The sequence below is a fragment of the Petromyzon marinus genome, chromosome 80 (assembly GCF_048934315.1).
Source record: "Petromyzon marinus isolate PM22_M1 ecotype Great Lakes invasive population chromosome 80, UKy_Petmar_22M1.pri1.0, whole genome shotgun sequence".
Taxonomy (NCBI): domain Eukaryota; kingdom Metazoa; phylum Chordata; class Hyperoartia; order Petromyzontiformes; family Petromyzontidae; genus Petromyzon; species Petromyzon marinus.
The window spans coordinates 6,290,802-6,309,050 of NC_133746.1; the positions used below are offsets into that span (position 1 = coordinate 6,290,802).

The 18,249-nt window shown below is 50.0% G+C and overlaps 1 protein-coding gene across 5 annotated transcripts in view; it reads right to left on the reverse strand.

Moving 5' to 3' along the window:
- Nucleotides 1-18,249, reverse strand: part of IGSF22 (immunoglobulin superfamily member 22) — a 44,841-nt gene that overhangs the window by 11,871 nt on the left and 14,721 nt on the right. For all 5 annotated transcript variants that reach the window (XR_012931163.1, XR_012931164.1, XR_012931162.1 and 2 more), the window contains exons 11-20: nucleotides 17,718-17,847; nucleotides 15,615-15,717; nucleotides 13,815-14,008; nucleotides 12,292-12,416; nucleotides 11,671-11,812; nucleotides 10,888-11,184; nucleotides 8,982-9,284; nucleotides 8,177-8,350; nucleotides 7,469-7,597; nucleotides 6,517-6,837 (exon numbers count right to left, since the gene is read on the reverse strand). Coding sequence is in view for 2 of the 5 variants with exons in the window: in XM_076057205.1 (XP_075913320.1) it covers nucleotides 6,517-6,837; nucleotides 7,469-7,597; nucleotides 8,177-8,350; nucleotides 8,982-9,284; nucleotides 10,888-11,184; nucleotides 11,671-11,812; nucleotides 12,292-12,416; nucleotides 13,815-14,008; nucleotides 15,615-15,717; nucleotides 17,718-17,847 (1,918 nt within the window). In the remaining 3 variants the exon portion in view is untranslated. The remainder of the gene's footprint in view (nucleotides 1-6,516; nucleotides 6,838-7,468; nucleotides 7,598-8,176; nucleotides 8,351-8,981; nucleotides 9,285-10,887; nucleotides 11,185-11,670; nucleotides 11,813-12,291; nucleotides 12,417-13,814; nucleotides 14,009-15,614; nucleotides 15,718-17,717; nucleotides 17,848-18,249) is intronic.

An 18,249-nucleotide genomic window follows, 5' to 3' on the forward strand; every position in this document is an offset into this window, starting at 1 on the left:
TTACCTGGCGACAGACTCCAGCAGTACATTACTATACACTACTACACTATACACTACTATACATTACTATATACTACTACACTATATATTACTATACACTACTATAAACAGATTCTAGCTCTACCTGGGAAATTCCCAGGCGTTCCCAGGCCAGCAGAGGGATGTCAGCTGTAATGAGGCCTCACGTCAACGCTGGGAATGTGTGTGCGTTGAGTGTGTGTACGCACGTGTGTGTGTGTGTGTGTCTGTCAGGAGCGGAAGTGTAGTGGTTAGCGTTTCGCTGCGTTACGAACCTGGCGACCCAAGTTCGATTCCCCCTCAAGCCCAACCCCAGTGATGATTGGCTAATCCGCTCCTAGGCCTCCCTGAAGCCGACTCAGCCGAAAATGAGTACCTAGTGCGGTGTGTAAACATCGCCACTGGGGAGACAAAGGCGGTCGGCCATGGTGTTGGCCACCCACCCCCTCGTGTGCCGTTCGGGCCATCAGATGTCCTGGGCCAGCCTTGGGGTCTTTGCCCAGTGGGACTCGCCCGGTAGAGTTCCAGGCGAAATCTACTGGGAGCATCCTGACCAGTTTCCTGAACTACCTCGAACTGGCTCTTCTCGATGCGGAGGCAGGGCAGTGACTCGACTCTGAAGCTCTCCCGGATTACCGAGCTCCTCACCCGATCACGGAGAGTGAGCCCGACAACTCTGCAGAGAAACCTCATTTTGGCCCCTCGCACCCCTCATTCTTTCGGTCGTTACCCAAAGCTCATGACCATCATAGGCGAGGGTGGGAACGTAGGTCGACCTGTAAGCCACCGAGAGATTTGTTCAAGAGCTCAGCTCCCGCTTCACTCCCCATGTCAAAACATTTAAACGTTCTTCATATATGTAGAACGGAAGCATAATAAAATGTATATTTAGATGTTAATGAAAGTAGTCTCAAAAGGTGTCCAAAGGAGGTGTAAAATCGCCCCTCAAAAAATAAAGCAAATAAATATTTCTACAAATGTAATATAGGGGAAATGTGATCTATATACGTGACATGTTAACATTGCAAAAACATAATTAAAACATAAACTATATATACAAAGCGTTAAACTAAATATAAATATACGTGCAAAAATGTGTATTTTTAAGGTTAAACTTTCTTGTTAAAATATAGGTCAAATAAATTACGAGCATACATGGCAAATACAGGTAAACAATAAATGAATGCAATACCAACGTTTAATAAAAAAAAAATTGATATCATAAAAGTCGTAGTCATTGTCATTGGTGGGTCGATATTGCCACCACACAGTTGTCCAAATTAGACTTAATAAAAACATTATATTATTGGTTCTTTCGGTAAAGTCACGTAGAAGGGAAACAATAAAATAACAAAAAAATAATAAAATATTTTATTGTTTCCCTTCTACGTGACTTTACCGAAAGAACCAAGAATATGAATCCCTGCAGTCACGAAAGCTTTAAATAAAAAAAGAACATATAATTAAAGAAATATAAATATATAACGCGTTAAAATAACTGACTTACGATCGTCCGACTTACGATATTTCGATCTTACGATGGCGATAGCGATATGACAAAATTGTAAAATATTTTTAATTTCGCGCGGCAGGCAAACGCAGCAGCGTACGAGGTACTATACTGTAACTTTATCATCGCCATCCTCCTCTTCCGACAACTAAGTTAATGTAGCCATCAACAACCTAACATCGTTCAAGTATGCAGACGACGGACAGAATCTTGGCGCGCACAGTAGAATATGATACGTTACGATACGTTCAATGCATGTATGATACATAGCTTTAGCGATTTCATTTTAGGGTTACCACGATACGATACACACGTTCAATGCATGTTAAAAGTTTTTTTTATAGCAGATAGGATTGTTTCCTTAAAAAAAACATTCTATGAAATTGCGGTTCATATAGGTAGGCCAAGAATATACCTTGTTTTTTTACTTAAAATTTTACTGTGCAATACAGTATTGTAATTAATAATTATAAGATATATAGTTTATACAGTATGGCACTGTAAATTGCTCTGTTTTGCTAAATTATCACCTGTAAATTGCTCTGTTTTGCTAAATTATCACCATTATTTAAGACTCCTGGGTAGGCTCGGACATTACGAACTTACGATGGGGTAACCGTAACGCATTGTAAGTAGAGGACTACCTGTATACGAACGAAAGTAATTTGTTTTGAGGTAAAACTTTCTTTGTCAAAATATAGGTAATATAAATAACGAGGTAACATAGAATTTTTTTTTTAGTTAGAACTAGCAGGAACCCGTGGAACTTCCGCGAGGATTTGAGCTGTCCACAATTTACGAAGGGGGTCTGTTCTGAAGACATACACACATACACACACACTGACTTTCACTCGCGTACACAAAGACAAAGATCCCCCGTATAGCCTTTAACAGACTGTTGGGGCAAGTGCCGCTCGCGAGCAGCACACCTGAAGGCCCGAACGGCACACGAGGGGGTGGGTGGCCAACACCATGGCCGACCGCCTTTGTCTCCCCAGTGGCGATGTTTACACACCGCACTAGGTACTCATTTTAGGCTGAGTCGACTTCAGGGAGGCCCAGGAGCGGATTAGCCAATCGTCACTGGGGTTGGGCTTGAGGGGGAATCAAACTTGGGTTGCCGGGTTCGTAACGCAGCGAAGCGCTAACCACTACACTTCCGCTCCTGACAAGACACACACACACATACACACACGCGTGCCTACACACACTCAACACACACACACTCCCAGCGTTGACGTGAGCTCTGTCGTCCCGACAGGTCTGTACCTTTCACCTGAAGACGGCTGCTTGCGTTGTGGCCGAAACGTCGTGAGAATTTTATTGTGTTATTTTATTATTTTATTCTCATTCTACGTGACTTTACCGAAAGAACCAAAGAAGATATTCTTGGTTCTTTCGGTAAAGTCACGTAGAAGGTAAACAATAAAATAATAAGAAAATATCAAACAATACCGAAAGAACCAAGAATATGAATCCCTGCAGTCACGAAAGCTTTAAATCAAAATATTATATAACATATTAGAATTTATCATATATTATAATATATCAAACATGTGACATATATATCATACAAGCAGGAAGTACCCGGCTTTGCCCAGGGGGGGGGGGGGGAAATATATTTCAAAACTTATCTTCTCTTAAAAAACATAACATATACATACACAAATACTAAGCTATTGTGAAAGCCCGGCGTTCCGTTTGTCCATTTGTCCGTCAACGAAATTATGAAAGCCTTTCAGAAGTCCTGAATCAATAAGTTATAGAAAGTGAAGGGTAAATAGTTTATCTGAAAGGTATCCAAAAATTGTCTACCCCCCCCCCTCCAAAAATCTTAACCCCCCATCCCAATTTTTATTTTGTAGCCATATAAACCTAGACACCCTACATACATTAGAGTCAGTAGTATCTAGTTACCCTACACTAGTGCCTACTGACTCTAAAGTAGCATCTAGTGATTCTATAGTAGTATCTACGTAATTTGTTCACGCTGTGGTTATCCTTTGAAACCAACATTGTTTACGATCAATGAGTTTAGAAAGGTATTTTATATCGTCCTATTTTATTATGATAGGTTTCTATCACAACCCCCTCGTTCAAGTTGATACTCAAGCCCAGAGGCAAGGCTGCCTGAGCTAGCAAGGCCTTCTCTGCTGGCCTAGAGATTGTCAGAATCAGAAAATTTAATTTTTATAATTTAATATATATTTCATTAATGTTATATATCAGTTGCACTGCTTCCAGTGCAGCTCATAAACTAGAGCTCTTATCCAATCAGATTTTCCACCTGTGCTGTCTCTGCCTCTCCAGGTGAAAAATCGACCCTGAGGCCTTCATAATGTCGAGTGAATCCCCTCTGCTGTTCAACCAAAATGGGACGATGTTGTTGATTGTCATATTCTTTAACCAATCAAATTTCGAGTTTGCCATGTTGGGCGTTTTCTTTGATACGCCGGAGCCCTCTAGCTGGCCTAGCCGCCTACGTCAGCATTCTTCATGTGGCATGATCGGAGGGCCAGTTAGCTAACTGAAGTGAAACTCGCTAGCGCGTAACGTAGCATCATCTAAGATTTATTTAAACTTTCTTTCGTGACGTTTAGATTTTTTTTATGTAGTGCTTTAAAAAAAATTCTGTGGGGAAGTCTGTGGAATCCTGATTGTGTTATTTGTGTTTTTACGGCATTTTTGCTTGCTTGGTGGTCGTATGAGTAAATGCGACTGGTTGTTGTGAGTTTGTTCTTGTTTCTTTGATAATGACATTGATTTTGGCTATGCGATGTCTATTTGTGATGCAGCATCCTGTCATCCTGCGTAATAGTGGTACATCCTTGATGGTTTAAGTCACCATGTATTTACGTCTTTGCAATTAGTGTATTGTAACTATACTCTTTGGTTCTATTCGGTGAAGTCACGTAGGTAAAACAAATTAAAATAAATTGAAATAAAATAAAAGAAACAATTAAAAAACGACGTTTCGGAGGCAAAGCAAGCTTCCGTCTTCAGGTGGGACCAGTCACAGCACTTGTGGTGCAGCGATTTTGCTGTGACTGGTCCCACCTGAAGACGGAAGCTTGCTTTGCCTCTGAAACGTCGTGTTTTAATTGTTTATTTTATTTCAATTTATTTTAACTTGTTTTACCTACGTAACTTTACCGAATAGAACCAAAGAGTATGAATCCTTGCAGTCACGAAAGCTTCAAATCTGTATTGTAACTCTTATAGGTGTTGACCCTTGTGTTAAATCACTTTCCTGTCAATGTGAATATGGGGGGTGGTTATGTCGAATGACAATGGCCTATAACCCTAGCGTCATGGTGAGGTTATTTGAAGGCGGTTTAATTGCGGTAGGATATCACAGGAGGCGTAGTTGTAAAATACACGGCCCGCCACTGGTATCTCGTGACTCTATAGTAGTATCGAGTGACTTTATAGAAATATCTACTGACTCTATAGTAGTATCCACTGACTCTACAGTAGTATCTACTGACTCTATAGTAGTGTAAGGGATCTGCGAGCCGCCCTCACGCACAAGCACCAAGCAGACATTAAATCTCTGCACTCAGTATAACACGCACCAATCACACGCACGGGAATACACTAGACGGGGGTCAAGGGTTAAAGGCCACTGACGTCACACGGACCAGGCGTGCGGGACGAGGATGTCTATTGGGAACGAGGGCGGAGATGGAGGGTTTACAAGGGGCTGTGAGACGCGTGTTCGGGGTTGGTTTTTAAAGAAGTGCTTAACGAGTCTCCGACTCCTCTTCAGTATTATCTACTGACTCTACAGCAGTATCTCCTGACTATAGTAGTATCTACCGATTGTAATAGTAGCTACTGACTCTACAGTAATATCTACTGACTTTCTAATAGTAACTGCACATTGAGGAGGGGGGGAGAAGAGGACATCACACTGTTCAGGATATACCTAACCGTGGGATTGTGCAGCATTAACTGTGCTTGATTATTTTTCTTTTTGCCATTTTTTACACGAAGGAGAACCTCCCTCCCGTGGCCACTCAGGAAGCTCTTTTGCATTGCTAGGGGCAATTGCGAGTCGTCGTTTCCATGCATGCACAGATGCTTCCCGCTCAAAGTTATCAGTACAATCAGCGTACATTGTTACAAAGTGTAATTTTCTTAATTTACATTGGACCAAGGGCAAAGACAAATAGCGAGTTTTCGTCCGGGAGCTTAGTTTGTTGTATCTGTGTACTCTTTGGTTCTTTCGGTAAAGTCACGTAGAAAATAAAAATAATAATAATAATAATAAGTCACGACCTTTCGATCGCAACACAAGCAATCTTCATCAGGTGAGACAACTACAGCAAGAACACTGCTGAAGTAGGCGACAGAGCTGCCGTGACAAGAGGTTATATAGGTAGAGAGAGAGAGAGGGGGCGGGGAGTTGGGCAGAAATAAGAAAGGGGGAGGCAAAGGGGGGAGATAGAGGGTGGTGGGGCATAGATAATCGGTGGAAGGGGGGGAGAGAAGCTGCGTTAGTGATGTTAATGTGAGAAATTAGCATGTAAACGTAAGATCAGAGAAGGGCCTCCAGGATGAGGACGCGGAGGTGGCTATGTTAATGTGAGAGATTAGCATATTAAAGTAAGATCGCAGAGACGAGACCAAGTCGAGGTCGGCGCATGGAGGTGGTTATGTTGGTGTGAAAATATTTTAAGCTGTTAATGTAAAAGATTAGCATGTCAAAGTACAGAAGCACCTCGAGGGCCACAGGATCTGCAGCGTTGGCCGCTGTGAGAGGAAAGCGCGTAAAGATTGTACCTGTGGACTTTGTTGATATGTAAACCCAACAGTTTATCAGTTAAAAGCGTTACAAGGATAGGCTTCTACACACACACAGTAAAAAAAAAAAGACTTTTATAGGTAAGATAATTTTAACATAATTATAATATATTCGCATAATATACTATGTTTTTTGTTTGCCTATAAAAAAAAAACGCCCTGACAGGTGTCGTGAGTCTCACCAGGGGGCGGCATGGCCACCACGTACTTGTCCAGCTCCCTCGGCTCGCCGACGCCGGCTTCGTTCACGGCCCTGACGCGGAAGAAGTAGCGGCCCTTCTCGCGCAGACCCGTGGCCGTGAAACGCGTGCCAGTTACCAGCTCCTTGCTGCAGCGCACCCACTCCCCGCTATCCTCGGAACGCATCTCCACCACGTAGCCCTGTGCCTCGCTGTTGCCGCCACTGCCGCTGTTGCTGTCGGCCAGCGGGGGCTTCCACGCGAGTGAGACGCTGGAGTAGGTGGTCTCGGTCACCCACAGGTCCTCAAGCTTGCCCGGAGGGTCTGCCGGGGACGGAGGGGGCGACAGTTGGAGGGGGTCGAGTGCGGTGGATGGGCTGACTGAGTAGGGTGGGTGAGTGAGTGGGCGAATAGGCATGTCATTGGGTGGATGGGTCGGTGAGTGGGTGAATGGATGGGTGGGTGAGCAAGTTGGTGAGTGGATGAATGGGTCGGTGAGTGGTTGATTGGATGAAGTGGGTAGGTGAAAGAGCGGATGGGTTGGTGAGTGGGTGAATGGATGGGTGGGTGAGCAGGTGGGTGAGCAAGTTGGTGAGTGGATGAATGGGTCGGTGAGTGGTTGATTGGATGAGTGGGTAGGTGAAAGAGCGGATGGGTTGGTGAGTGGGTGAATGGGTGAGTGAGTCGGTGTGTAGGTGGGTGAGTGGGTGGATGGATGGATGGGTGAGTGAATGGGTGCATGAGTGGATGGGTGAGTGGGTGTGTGAGCGGGTAGGTGAGCGGGTGGGTGAGTGGGCGGATGGATCGGTGAGTGGGTCAATGGGTGAGTGAGTCGGTGTGTAGGTGGGTGCATGGGTGGGTGAGTGGGTGGATGGATGAGAGGTTGAGAGGGTGGGTGAGTGAGTGAGTCAATGGGTGGGTGGGTGAGCGAGCGGGTGGGCGGGCATGTGCTCACAGATGGGGTCGCGTGCCAGCACGGGTAGCGAGGTGCTGCTGGGCGCCCCTGGCCCGGCCGCGTTGACGGCCGTCACCTGGAACTCGTATTCCACGTCCTCCGTCAGCTTCCCGGCCTCCACCTCCGTCCCTGCACAACAATACACAAAGGTCCCCCGTGTAGCCTCAACACTACCGTCGAGGCAAGCGCTGTTCGCGAGCACCTCCTTAAAGCGGGTCTATGCCTGGTTAGTTGCACAACGTTCTAACCTCTGCGCCACCGCTCCCCACTCTGTGCTACATACAGACAGACACAAACAGCCGGACTGTGTCTCCATGTCTCTGTAACCCTGTGTGTCCGTGTCTCTGTCACCCTGTGTCCCCACGTATTCTGTGTCTCCCCGAATGTCCTCCCCTGTCCCCGTGTGTCTCCACAGCCGGACTGTGGCCCCATGTCTCTGTAACCCTGTGTGTCCGTGTCTCTGTCACCCTGTACCCCCACGTATTCGTGTCTCCCCTTGTCCCCATGTCTCCGTGTGTCTCCCCGCGTGTCTCCCCTGTGTCTTTGTGTGACTCCGCGTGTCCCCACGTGTCTCCACGTGTCCCCCCGCGTGTCCCCCGTGCATCTCCCCGCGTGTTCCCGCGTGTCTCTACATGTCCCCCCACGTGTCACCCCGTATGTCCCCGTGTGTCTCCCCGCGTGCCCCCCGCCCCTCCCCACTCCGTGTACCCTGCACGAGCTGCGTATTGACGGCCACCCAAAGGGAGCTGCCCTTCTTCCTGCGCTCCACCATGTATCCCAAGATGGCCGACCCGCCGTCGTTCTGCGGAGGCTGCCAGCTGAGCATCACCGAGCTCTTGGTGGCGTTGCTCACGACGGGGGCAGAGGGAGACCCCGGGGGTACTGAGGAGGGGGGTGGGGGGGGGGGAGGTTTCAACGCACAGCAATGAAGACCCAAAGGTGTGGACAACAGCTTCGTGGTGATGGTGAATGTGGTGAAGGTGGTGGCAGTGGTGGTGATGGTGGTGATGATTATGATGGTGGTGGTGGTGTTGTCGATGAAGGTGGTGATGGTGGTAATGATTGTGGTTGGCACAGTAGGGGGCACAGGTGGTATATTGGCCAGTTATCTCAGTCAGTCGACCTTTGGCACCTGGGTCTGTACCGTGACCTCCTGCCAGCGGGCGCTCAACACTTCACGTGGCCTTAACGTGCACACAGCTTGGCACAAGCGCCATGGTGACGTCACCACCACTTAGTGGTGAATGGCGGTTGTTGTTGTTGTTGTTGATGGTTGTGGTGCTGTTGATATTTATGTAGGTGGTGATGGTGGTGCTGATGAAGGCTTTGGTAGTGATGGTGATGGTTACAGTCGTTCGTGGTGCTGCTGACATTGATGAAGGCGGTGGTGGTGCCGCTGATGAAAGCAGTGGTGGTGGCGACGATCATTCTTGGCGCACCGCTGACATTCCCGACGACGTATGCCAGGCCTACGTCGGCCACCACCACTCCCCACCCCCCCACCACCTCTCACCGTAGGGCTCCCCGGCGTAGACCTCGGCGGACTCCAACGCCTCGCTCACCCCCTCCGTGTTGACGGCGCGGATGCGGAACTGGTACTGCTTGCCCTCCTCCACCTTGTCGTAGGAGAAGGAGGTCTCGCTGCTGTCCACCTCGCCCACCTTTATCCAGGAGGAACGGCCGACCTGGCGCCTCTCCACCACAAAGCTGGTGACCGGCCGCCCGCCATTGTCTTTGGGCGCCTTCCACTTCATGGCCACGCACTGACCCGTCCGCTCGGTGAACTCCACGGGGCCCTGCGGAGGCTTGGGCACGTCTGTCGCCGCAGCCGCCCACAGATAAAAAATAAAATATTAAACTGCGAAAACAATTAAGATATAAAAGCTATGAAAATATAAAAAAAATACAAACTATAAAACTGCTAACTATAAAAAGACAAACTATAAAAATGATAAACTATACAAACTATCAACTATAAAAAAAAACTATGAACTATAAAAAAATATAAAACGATAAAAGCTATTCAAATAAACTAGTAAACTATAAAAACTATTAACTTTAATAGCTATAACCAAAAACTGTAAAAACTATAAAATGTAAAAAAACTAGGAACTATAACAACTATTAAGATATAAGAATACAAAAGCTCTAAAATTATTAAACTAGAAAAATACTACGAACTAGAAAACGATATAGTAATAGGTTTTACCCTTTTAACTGGCACAAAAACTAACAGCTTTATTCAAGGCATCATGTTTGTGCCAGTTAAAAGGGTTAAACCTATTACTATATCTTGTTACTGGCAAAGGAGGTCTCATAATGTAAATGCTCGACCCGAGCCCTCAGTACTCTGATAGTGCGCTGTTTTTTATTGTGACGCCTTTTGGCGTCTTCTGGTCCAACACGAGTGGAGACTAGGCTCTAAGAAAAGTCGTCTCGGGTGTGGACCAATCAAATTCAAGGACAGTGCATATTATTATTAGAGTTGTCTCTTTTGTTTGCATTTTGACTGCTTGTGTTGTGGTTATTGCAAACATGATGCCTTGAATAAAGGTGTCAGTTTTTGTGCCAGTTGAAAGGGTAAAAACCTATTACTATATCTTTTTACTGGCAAAGGAGGTCTCATAAAATAGAAAAACGATATGAACCATAAAACTATTATAATCGATGAAATATAAAAACTATAAAACAAAATTTAAAACTATAAAACGATAAAAGCTCTAAAATTCTAACAATGCTTAAACTATAAAAAATATGAATTATGAAAACTATAACACAATTAAACTATAAAACATATTAATCAATTAAACTATTAACTATAAAAAACACGAACTATACCAATTATTAACAAATTAAAACTATGAAAACTGTTAAACTATTAAATGATCAAGCCCCCACTACTAAACTATGTAGCTCTTTTCCGAAGCGACGCAAATGATAGCTCAACGAAGTGGCTTATCATGAGGAGGAGGAGTGGAGGAGAAGTGGAGTAGTAACGGAGGAGGAGCAGAGGAGCTCCCCCGTTCCGTTCTGTAGTCGCCCATTCTAAGTTGTTTATTAAGCAATGGCCGTTCATTGACAACTCCCTCCAGCACCACCACCATAACCACCACCAGTACCATAACCACCAATACCAATACCCGCCATTTGGCAACAAGTGACGGTGACATCACCATGGCGCCTATTCCAGGCCAGGTGCAATTTGAGGCCACGTTAAGTGTTTAAGGCTCGCTAACAGGAGGTATTGGGCCAGACTAAGCAGTTGCCATGGGTTTGCTGACTGAGATGGCCACCACCATAACCACCACCTCCTACACTACCACCATCACCATAACCAGCACCAGCAGCACCATAACCGCAACCTTCACCACGACCACCTCCACCCCAGTGGGTGTCGCCGCTGCATCCCTCGATCTCACCGATGACGTTGAGCTGCATGTCCACGCTGACTGAGCCGCAGGAACTCTTGAGTCTCAGCGTCACCACGCCGCTATCCTCGCGCTGACAGTTAGCGCGGCAGAAGGAGGTCTGCGAGGCGGTGCGGTGGAGCGTGGTGCGGGCGTCCTCCTCCACCTCCAGGCCGTCCTTGAGCCACGTGATCTTGGGCACCGGCTTGCCCTTGAACGGGATGTCGATGAGCGCCGTCTGGCCCGCCCGCACCGTGATGGGCTCGCGCATCAGGCGCTCCAGCAGGTCCAAGTCGATTTCGGGTGGGTCTGGGGTGGGTGGGGGGGACGGTGTGGGAGGGGGGGGGGGAGGCGGGAGAACACGTGGGGAGGTGGGAGGAGGAGATGGAGGAGCGAGGAGGAGGAGGAAGTAGGGAGGAGGAGAAGAAGGGGGAGGGTGAGGAGGTTGAAGGAGGGAGGAGGGAGATATAAACAGGGGTGATGGTAGGGGAGAGAGGAAGAGGTGGGGAGGAGACGGGGAGGCAGGTGAATGCGTGGGGAGGTGGGAGGGAGAAAGTTTGAGGATGATGAGTGAGGAGGAGGAGGTGGAGGAGGCCAGGTGGGGGTGGAGGAGGGTGGAGGGGAAGAAGGGGTAGGGAGTGGAGGTGGAGGAGGTTGGAGGATGGAGAGAGAAATGAACAGGGTTAACGCACAGAGCGTCTTGTAACTCAGCAGCAGCATCGTCTCATTGTTATGCTGCGGGCTATGGGCCCCCTTATGAGCAATAGCCCCCCCTCTCCAGCCGCTCTCCCGTACCGGCCACGTTGAGGTTTCCCTCCGTCTTGACCCCCTTGGCAGTGAAGGTGTAGCGGCCCATGTTCTTGTCCTGCGTGTTTTTGATGGTGATCTTGTGCACCGCTCCCTGCTTCACGATCTTCACGTTGTCATCCTCCTCGATCTACCAGGGGAAGAGGGGTGGAGGCGGGGGGCGAGAGGTGAGCCGGGGGGGGGGGTGTCCAGCAGGGTGGTGATTATGCTCTGGATAGTGATACTGTTGTTGTTGACGACGACGATTATGACGATGGTGATGATGACGATGATGGTGATGATGGTGATGATGGTGATGATGATGATAGTGGCGATGATGGCGACGATGGTGGCGATGATGGCGACGATGATGGTGGTGATGGTGGCAATGGTGGCGATAATGTTGGTAATGGTGATGATGATGATGGCGATGTTGGTGATGGTGGCGATGATGGTGCTGATGGTGATAATGGTGGCGATGGTGATGACGGTGGGTTTGGCGATGATGACGGTGTCCATGGCAATGATGATGACGGTAACCGTGGTGATGATGACGACGATGACCGCGGCGCTGATGATGATGATTAGGGTGACAGTGGCAATGCAACCTTCCCCGGTGGCCACACTCACCACTTTGCCATCGCACCTCCAGGTACCCTCCACCTTCTCATCGTCCAGCACGACGGTGAACTCGGAGGGCTGTCCGGTGCGAACCTCCTGGTCCGACAGGCCACTCTGCAGCGTGGCCATGCGCTCTGCATGCACACGCACGCAGGCGCGGACACAAGTCCCCCGTTGTAGGCTCGACAGATCGACGGGGGCAAGTTAGAGACACGCAGACTCACGCGGAGACCCACATACTCACCTAGAGACCCACATACTCACATAGAGACCCAGAGACTCAAACAGAGATGCACAGACTCACACAGAGAATCACAGACTCGCATAGAGACCAACGGACTTGCACAGAGATCCACTCACTCACTCATCATCTCACTCAATTATTTAACCACCGCTTACCCACCAACAATCCCCCGTATAGCCTTACCAGACTGTTGGGGCAAGAAGTCTTAGTGAGCAGCATCGATGAAGGCTACCGGCACTGTGGCACACGAGGGGGTGGGTGGCCAGCACCACGCCCGGCCGCCTTTGTCTCCCCATTGGCGGTGTTCTACTACACACACCGCACCAGGCACTCATTTGAGGCTGAGTCGACCTAGGGGAGTGCCAGGGACCGGTTTAGATCATCTGTCACTGGGGTTGGTCGTGGCCGTGAGCGGGCGAATAAAACTCAGGTCTGTACCGGGTTCGAGGCGCAATGCCACGGCATTCGCCGCGAAGTGACGTTAACGACACCACGGCGCCTGTGGCACGCCAGGTGCACTTTGAGGCCACGTGAAGTGTCGAAGGCACAGCCGACAGGAGGTCTCGGGACAGACCCAGGTGGTGCCATGGGTTGACCCACTGAGATGACTGGCGGATGGACCAGCTGTACCATCTACCCCCCCCCCCCCTCCCCAAAGAGAAAGATTCCCTGTATAGCCCGTAACAGACTGTTGGGGCAAGTGCTGTTAGCAGAGGGGCACCTATGAAGGCCGGCACGGCACTCGTGGGGGGAGGGGGGGGGGTGAATGAATCCCGACCGCCTTTGTCTCCCCGCACACCACACGAGGTACTAATTTATGGCTGAGTCGATGTAGGGGAGGCTCAGGACCGGGTCATAGAGCAACGCGCTAACTACTACCACCCCCCCCCCCCAAGGAAAAGACAAAGACCCCCTATGTAGGGGAGGGGGAGTAGGTGGAAGAGGGAGGAGGAGGGGGCGAACGAGGGAGAGGAGAGGAAGAGGGGATGGGGAGGGGGATGAGGGGGAGGAGGGGGGGGATCGATTTGGGGAGAGAAGGGGGCGGAGGAGGTTGGCTGGAAGGGGGGGGGGCGGAGGAGGTGGGGGAGAAGGGGGGGATGAAGAGGTGGAGGCGGAGGGGAAAGTAGGAGGGGGAGGAGGAGCAGCTGCTGTTAGCGAGCACCCACACACACGCATGGGTTTTCTCAGTGGGCCTTACACTTGGATAAGAAAAAAGCATTGTATCAGGGTTGAGAGGGGGGGGGGCACATGCCTCAGCCCCCCTCCCCCCACCCCAGTGCCAGCTCACCTTCGACGTGAACGTCAGCGGCGGACACGTACTCCTTGGTGTCACCCTCCTGCACCACCACAATGGAGTACTGGCCCGCGTCCTCCAGCGTGGCGTCCTCAATCACCAACTCCTGGTGCTTGCCGCTCGACACCACCTTCACCTTGCCGCTGTCCAGCAGGTGCTGCGGGATCGGCTGCCCGTTCTTAAGCCACCTGTCCGGTGGTGGTGGTTGTGAAGGTGGTGGTCGTGGTAGAGGTAGTGGTGGAGGTGGTGGAGGTTGTCGTAGTGGAGATAGTGGTGGTGATGGTGGTGGTGGTGGAGGTAGTGGTGATGGTGGAGGTGGTCGTGGTGGAGGTGATTATGGTGGAGGTAGTGGTGGTGGAGGTGGTGGAGGTAGTGGTGATGGTGGAGGTGGTGGTGGGTGGTGGTGGTCGTGGTGGTGGAGGTGATTGTGGTGGTGTTAGAGGTGGTGGTGGAGGTAGTAGTGATGGTGGAGGTGGTGGAGGTGGTCGTGGTGGAGGTGGTGGTGGTGGTGGTGGAGGTGGTGGAGGTGGTCGTGGTGGAGGTGATTGTGGCGGAGGCAGTGGTGATGGTGAAGGTGGTGGAGGTGGTGGTGGTGGTGGTGGTGGTCGTGGTGGAGATGATTGTGTGGAGGTGGTGGAGGTAATGGTGATGGTGGAGGTGGTGGAGGTGATGGTGGAGGTGGTGGAGGTGGTGGTGGTCGTGGTGGAGGTGATTGTGGTGGAGGTAGTAAAGGTGGTGGCGATGGATGTGGTGGCGGGTTGCGAGGAAGAAGAGGAGGGAAGGGGTGGTTGTTGAGAGGTGAGCAGTCAGCGCCCTGCGCTACAAACCTGGTGACCTGACTTCAAATCCCGCTAATGACCACCACTTGCCCCAATCGTCTGTTCAAGCTTAACACGGGAGACGTTTCTCTTTGGCTGTGGGTGGTAGGGCAGATGCGAGACGGTGAGGAGGTGGCTTGTGAGTGGAGTTAGTGATCGGGGGAGAAGATTAAGAGGGTCAACGTGGCCTCATCCTCTGATGCCATCAACAGCTACGAACACTACTACCAACACCAGTACCACCATCAGCACCGCCACTACCAGCACCACCACCATCAACACTAAAGATAAAGATCCCCCATGTAACCTGCACAGGCTGTTGGAGAAAGTGCACCTATGAAGGCCGGCACGGCACACAGAGAGTGGGTGGCCAGCACCACGCCCGGCCGCCTTTGTAACCCGAGTGGCGATGTTTATACACCGCACCAGGTACTCAGTTGAGGCTGAGTCGACCTAGGGGAGGCACAGAACCGGTTCAGATAATGGTCACTGGTGTCGACCGTGAGCGGGAATCGAACACGGGTCGCCGGGTTCATAGCGCAGCATAGAGCTTGCCGCTACACTCCCGCTCACCACTACTACCAGCACCAGCAACATTACCGGCTCCACCACCACTAGCACCACAACCAGCACAACCACCGCCACCACCACTACACCACCCCCGCCCCAACCATCACCAGCACCAGAAACATCGCCATCACCACCACCCCCACCATCACAACCACCATTACCACCACCACTACACCACCCCAACCATCACCAACAACATCACCAGCACCACCACCTTCATCACCACCCCCACCATCACAACCACCGTCACCATGACCCCCACCATCACCACACCACCCTCACCATACCACCACCCGCACACCACCCCCACCATCACAACCACCATCACAACCACCATCACCATCACCCCCACCATCACCACACCACCTTCACCACCCCCAGCAGGAGGGTGGTCCCGAGGCGTCACCTCACGGAGACGTCCTTGGTGGTGATCTCGCACTCGAGGCGAGCGCCGCTCTTCTCCTTCACGCGCACCGTCTTCAGGTTGCTCGAGAACTTGATCGGCTCCTCTGTGAGGCAGCCGTGATCGAGTCCGGGGTGTGGGGGTGTGTGGGAGGGAGAGAAACATGGGTCATGAGCGGTGGCAACACTTAGGGTAGCGCGGTGATGATGGGGGGGGGGCGGGGGTGCGGACGGCACCACCCCCGCCCGCTCGGCCGGCCGACCGCTTTTGTCTTCCCCAGTGCTGCGATTTTGACCACGCGCAGCACTGCACCATGTTACTGATTTGAGGCCGAGTCGACCTAGGGGGAGGCCCAAGAACGGTTCTGCTCCCGTGTTGATATTTTTCGGTACGTTCCCTTGAGATCTTCCTGTGCTGGACACTACTGCTCCAGAGTGAGTGTGGTATCTGCAGGATGGTAGATACATCAAGGCCGTAGCCATGGAGTCAACATTGGGGGGGGGGGACCAAATCTTCCAGGGGGTCTGGGGGTCCCCCCCCCCAGAAAATAAATCTAAATTTAAAGCGAATTTCCTGCCTAAAATATTAAAAATGTCACTAACACATAGGATGGACTTTTTTTATTTTTCACAATAATGTCTGATAGTTATTATTATATTACATTGCCCTGTTTTTTTTCTTTTTAACTTTTTCTTGTTTCATTGTATGTAATGGCAGAGATTAGGGATTTATAAAGTACAACCATAACCACAATCATATAAACAGAAATCTATTTTATAGCAATATATCGGGTGGGGGGGGAGGGGGGGACATTTTGAGCATATTTGAATATTGGGGGGGATGTGTCCCCCCCAATATTTATTATAATTACGGCCTTGGTAAGTACCCTGCCTGCGGTGTCCGTGTGGTTGATATAGTTTTATCTCTAAGCTATTTTAATTTTATTTTACCAGGTGAAAGGCCCTCTTGAGCTATGTAGCTGCTTTTTAGAAGCGACTCTGGCTGTCACAAATGATAGCTCCTCAACCATGTGGCGTATCCTCATCATCATCATCATCACGTGGAAATTGATAGCAGTAGCCAATAAAATTTCGATTTAAAGCTTTCGTGACTGCAAGGATTCATCTTCTTTGGTTCTTTCGGTAAAGTCACCACGTAGAATGAGAATAAAATAATAAAATAATAAAATAAAATAACACAATAATATTCTCACGACGTTTCGGCCACAACACACGGGGTGCCTTTGCGGATGTGTATACTTTAACTTAGCTATTTCAATGCTAAATTCTATGCTAATTCCTTTGTCAAGGGGTGCCTCTGTGGATGTGTATGCTTTAACTTTAACATAGCCATTTCTGTGACCAGTCACAAGCTAATCACTCAGCTATTTCAATGCTAAATTCTATGCTAATTCTTTTGTCAAGGGGTGCCTCTGTGGATGTGGATGCTTTAACTTTAACATAGCCTTTTCTGTGACCAGTCACAAGCTAATCACTCAGCCATTTCAATGCTAAATTATATGCTAATTCCTTTGTCAAGGCACTTTGTTTCTTCTCACACAGCTTAAAGGTCGTGATCTCAGCGTGGCTTTCTCACTCCAGCGCTGTCCTCCAGACAGTCTCGTCCCCTTCACCCGATGAAGGCCGCTTGTGTTGTGGCCGAAACGTCGTGAGAATATTATTGTGTTATTTTATTTTATCAATTTATTATTTTATTCTCATTCTACGTGACTTTACCGAAAGAACCAAAGAAGTAGCCAATTACTCCAAAACGCGTGACGTTGAATCCACGCCGCCACGGGGAGAGAAATACCGCAGACTCCAAATATAGAGCAGCAGGCATCGTCAGGGTCGGGATGGAACCCGCGACCTCCTGCATACCAGGCGAGCTCGTTAACATTTCCTAACCACCGTGATGATGATGAGAGAGACGCAGACTCCAAATATACAGCAGCAGGCATCAGCTTCGGCTCTACTCCCGCACCATCTCCGTCCTGCGCTCTACTCCCGCGCCATCACCCCCCCCCCCTGCCGCCCCCCTCCCACAATCATCCAACCCCCGCCATCCCTCCCTCCCCCCGGCGCCACCGTCCCACCGTCCACGCACTCTCGACGATGAGCTCGGCCGACGAGGTCTGGTCGCCGATGCAGACGCCGTAGGTGCCCTTGTCGCTGAGTCGCGCGTCCTTGATGATCAGCTGGTGGATCTTGCCCCCGTCTCGAGACACGATGTCCATCTTTGTGGGGGCGCCGCGGGCAGTCAGGCGGTCGGCGGAAAGGCAAACAACAACAAGAACAAGCCCCCCAAACGGGAAGATCCGTTCGGTTTAGAATTAGCGGTGAGATTCATTTACTAAATAAATAAGCGGCTACCGCGACACCCTCGAGGTTTCAAGAGCCGCCCATGCGACGAGACTACGGGACGGCTGTGCGTCTTATCGCGCGCGCGCGTGTGTGTGCACGTTGAGCTACTTTCGCACCGTACGTAGCCAATCACGCTAATCGGAGGTGCCGGGGGTGGGGAAGGACAACTGACAACAACAAGCAGCAGTTCTAGAGAAGTGAGTTTGAGGGAAGAGCGTTCCAGACGGCCGCAGAAGCGCATCCGTCAGTGTCGCGTGATGCAGTGACCATCTTTG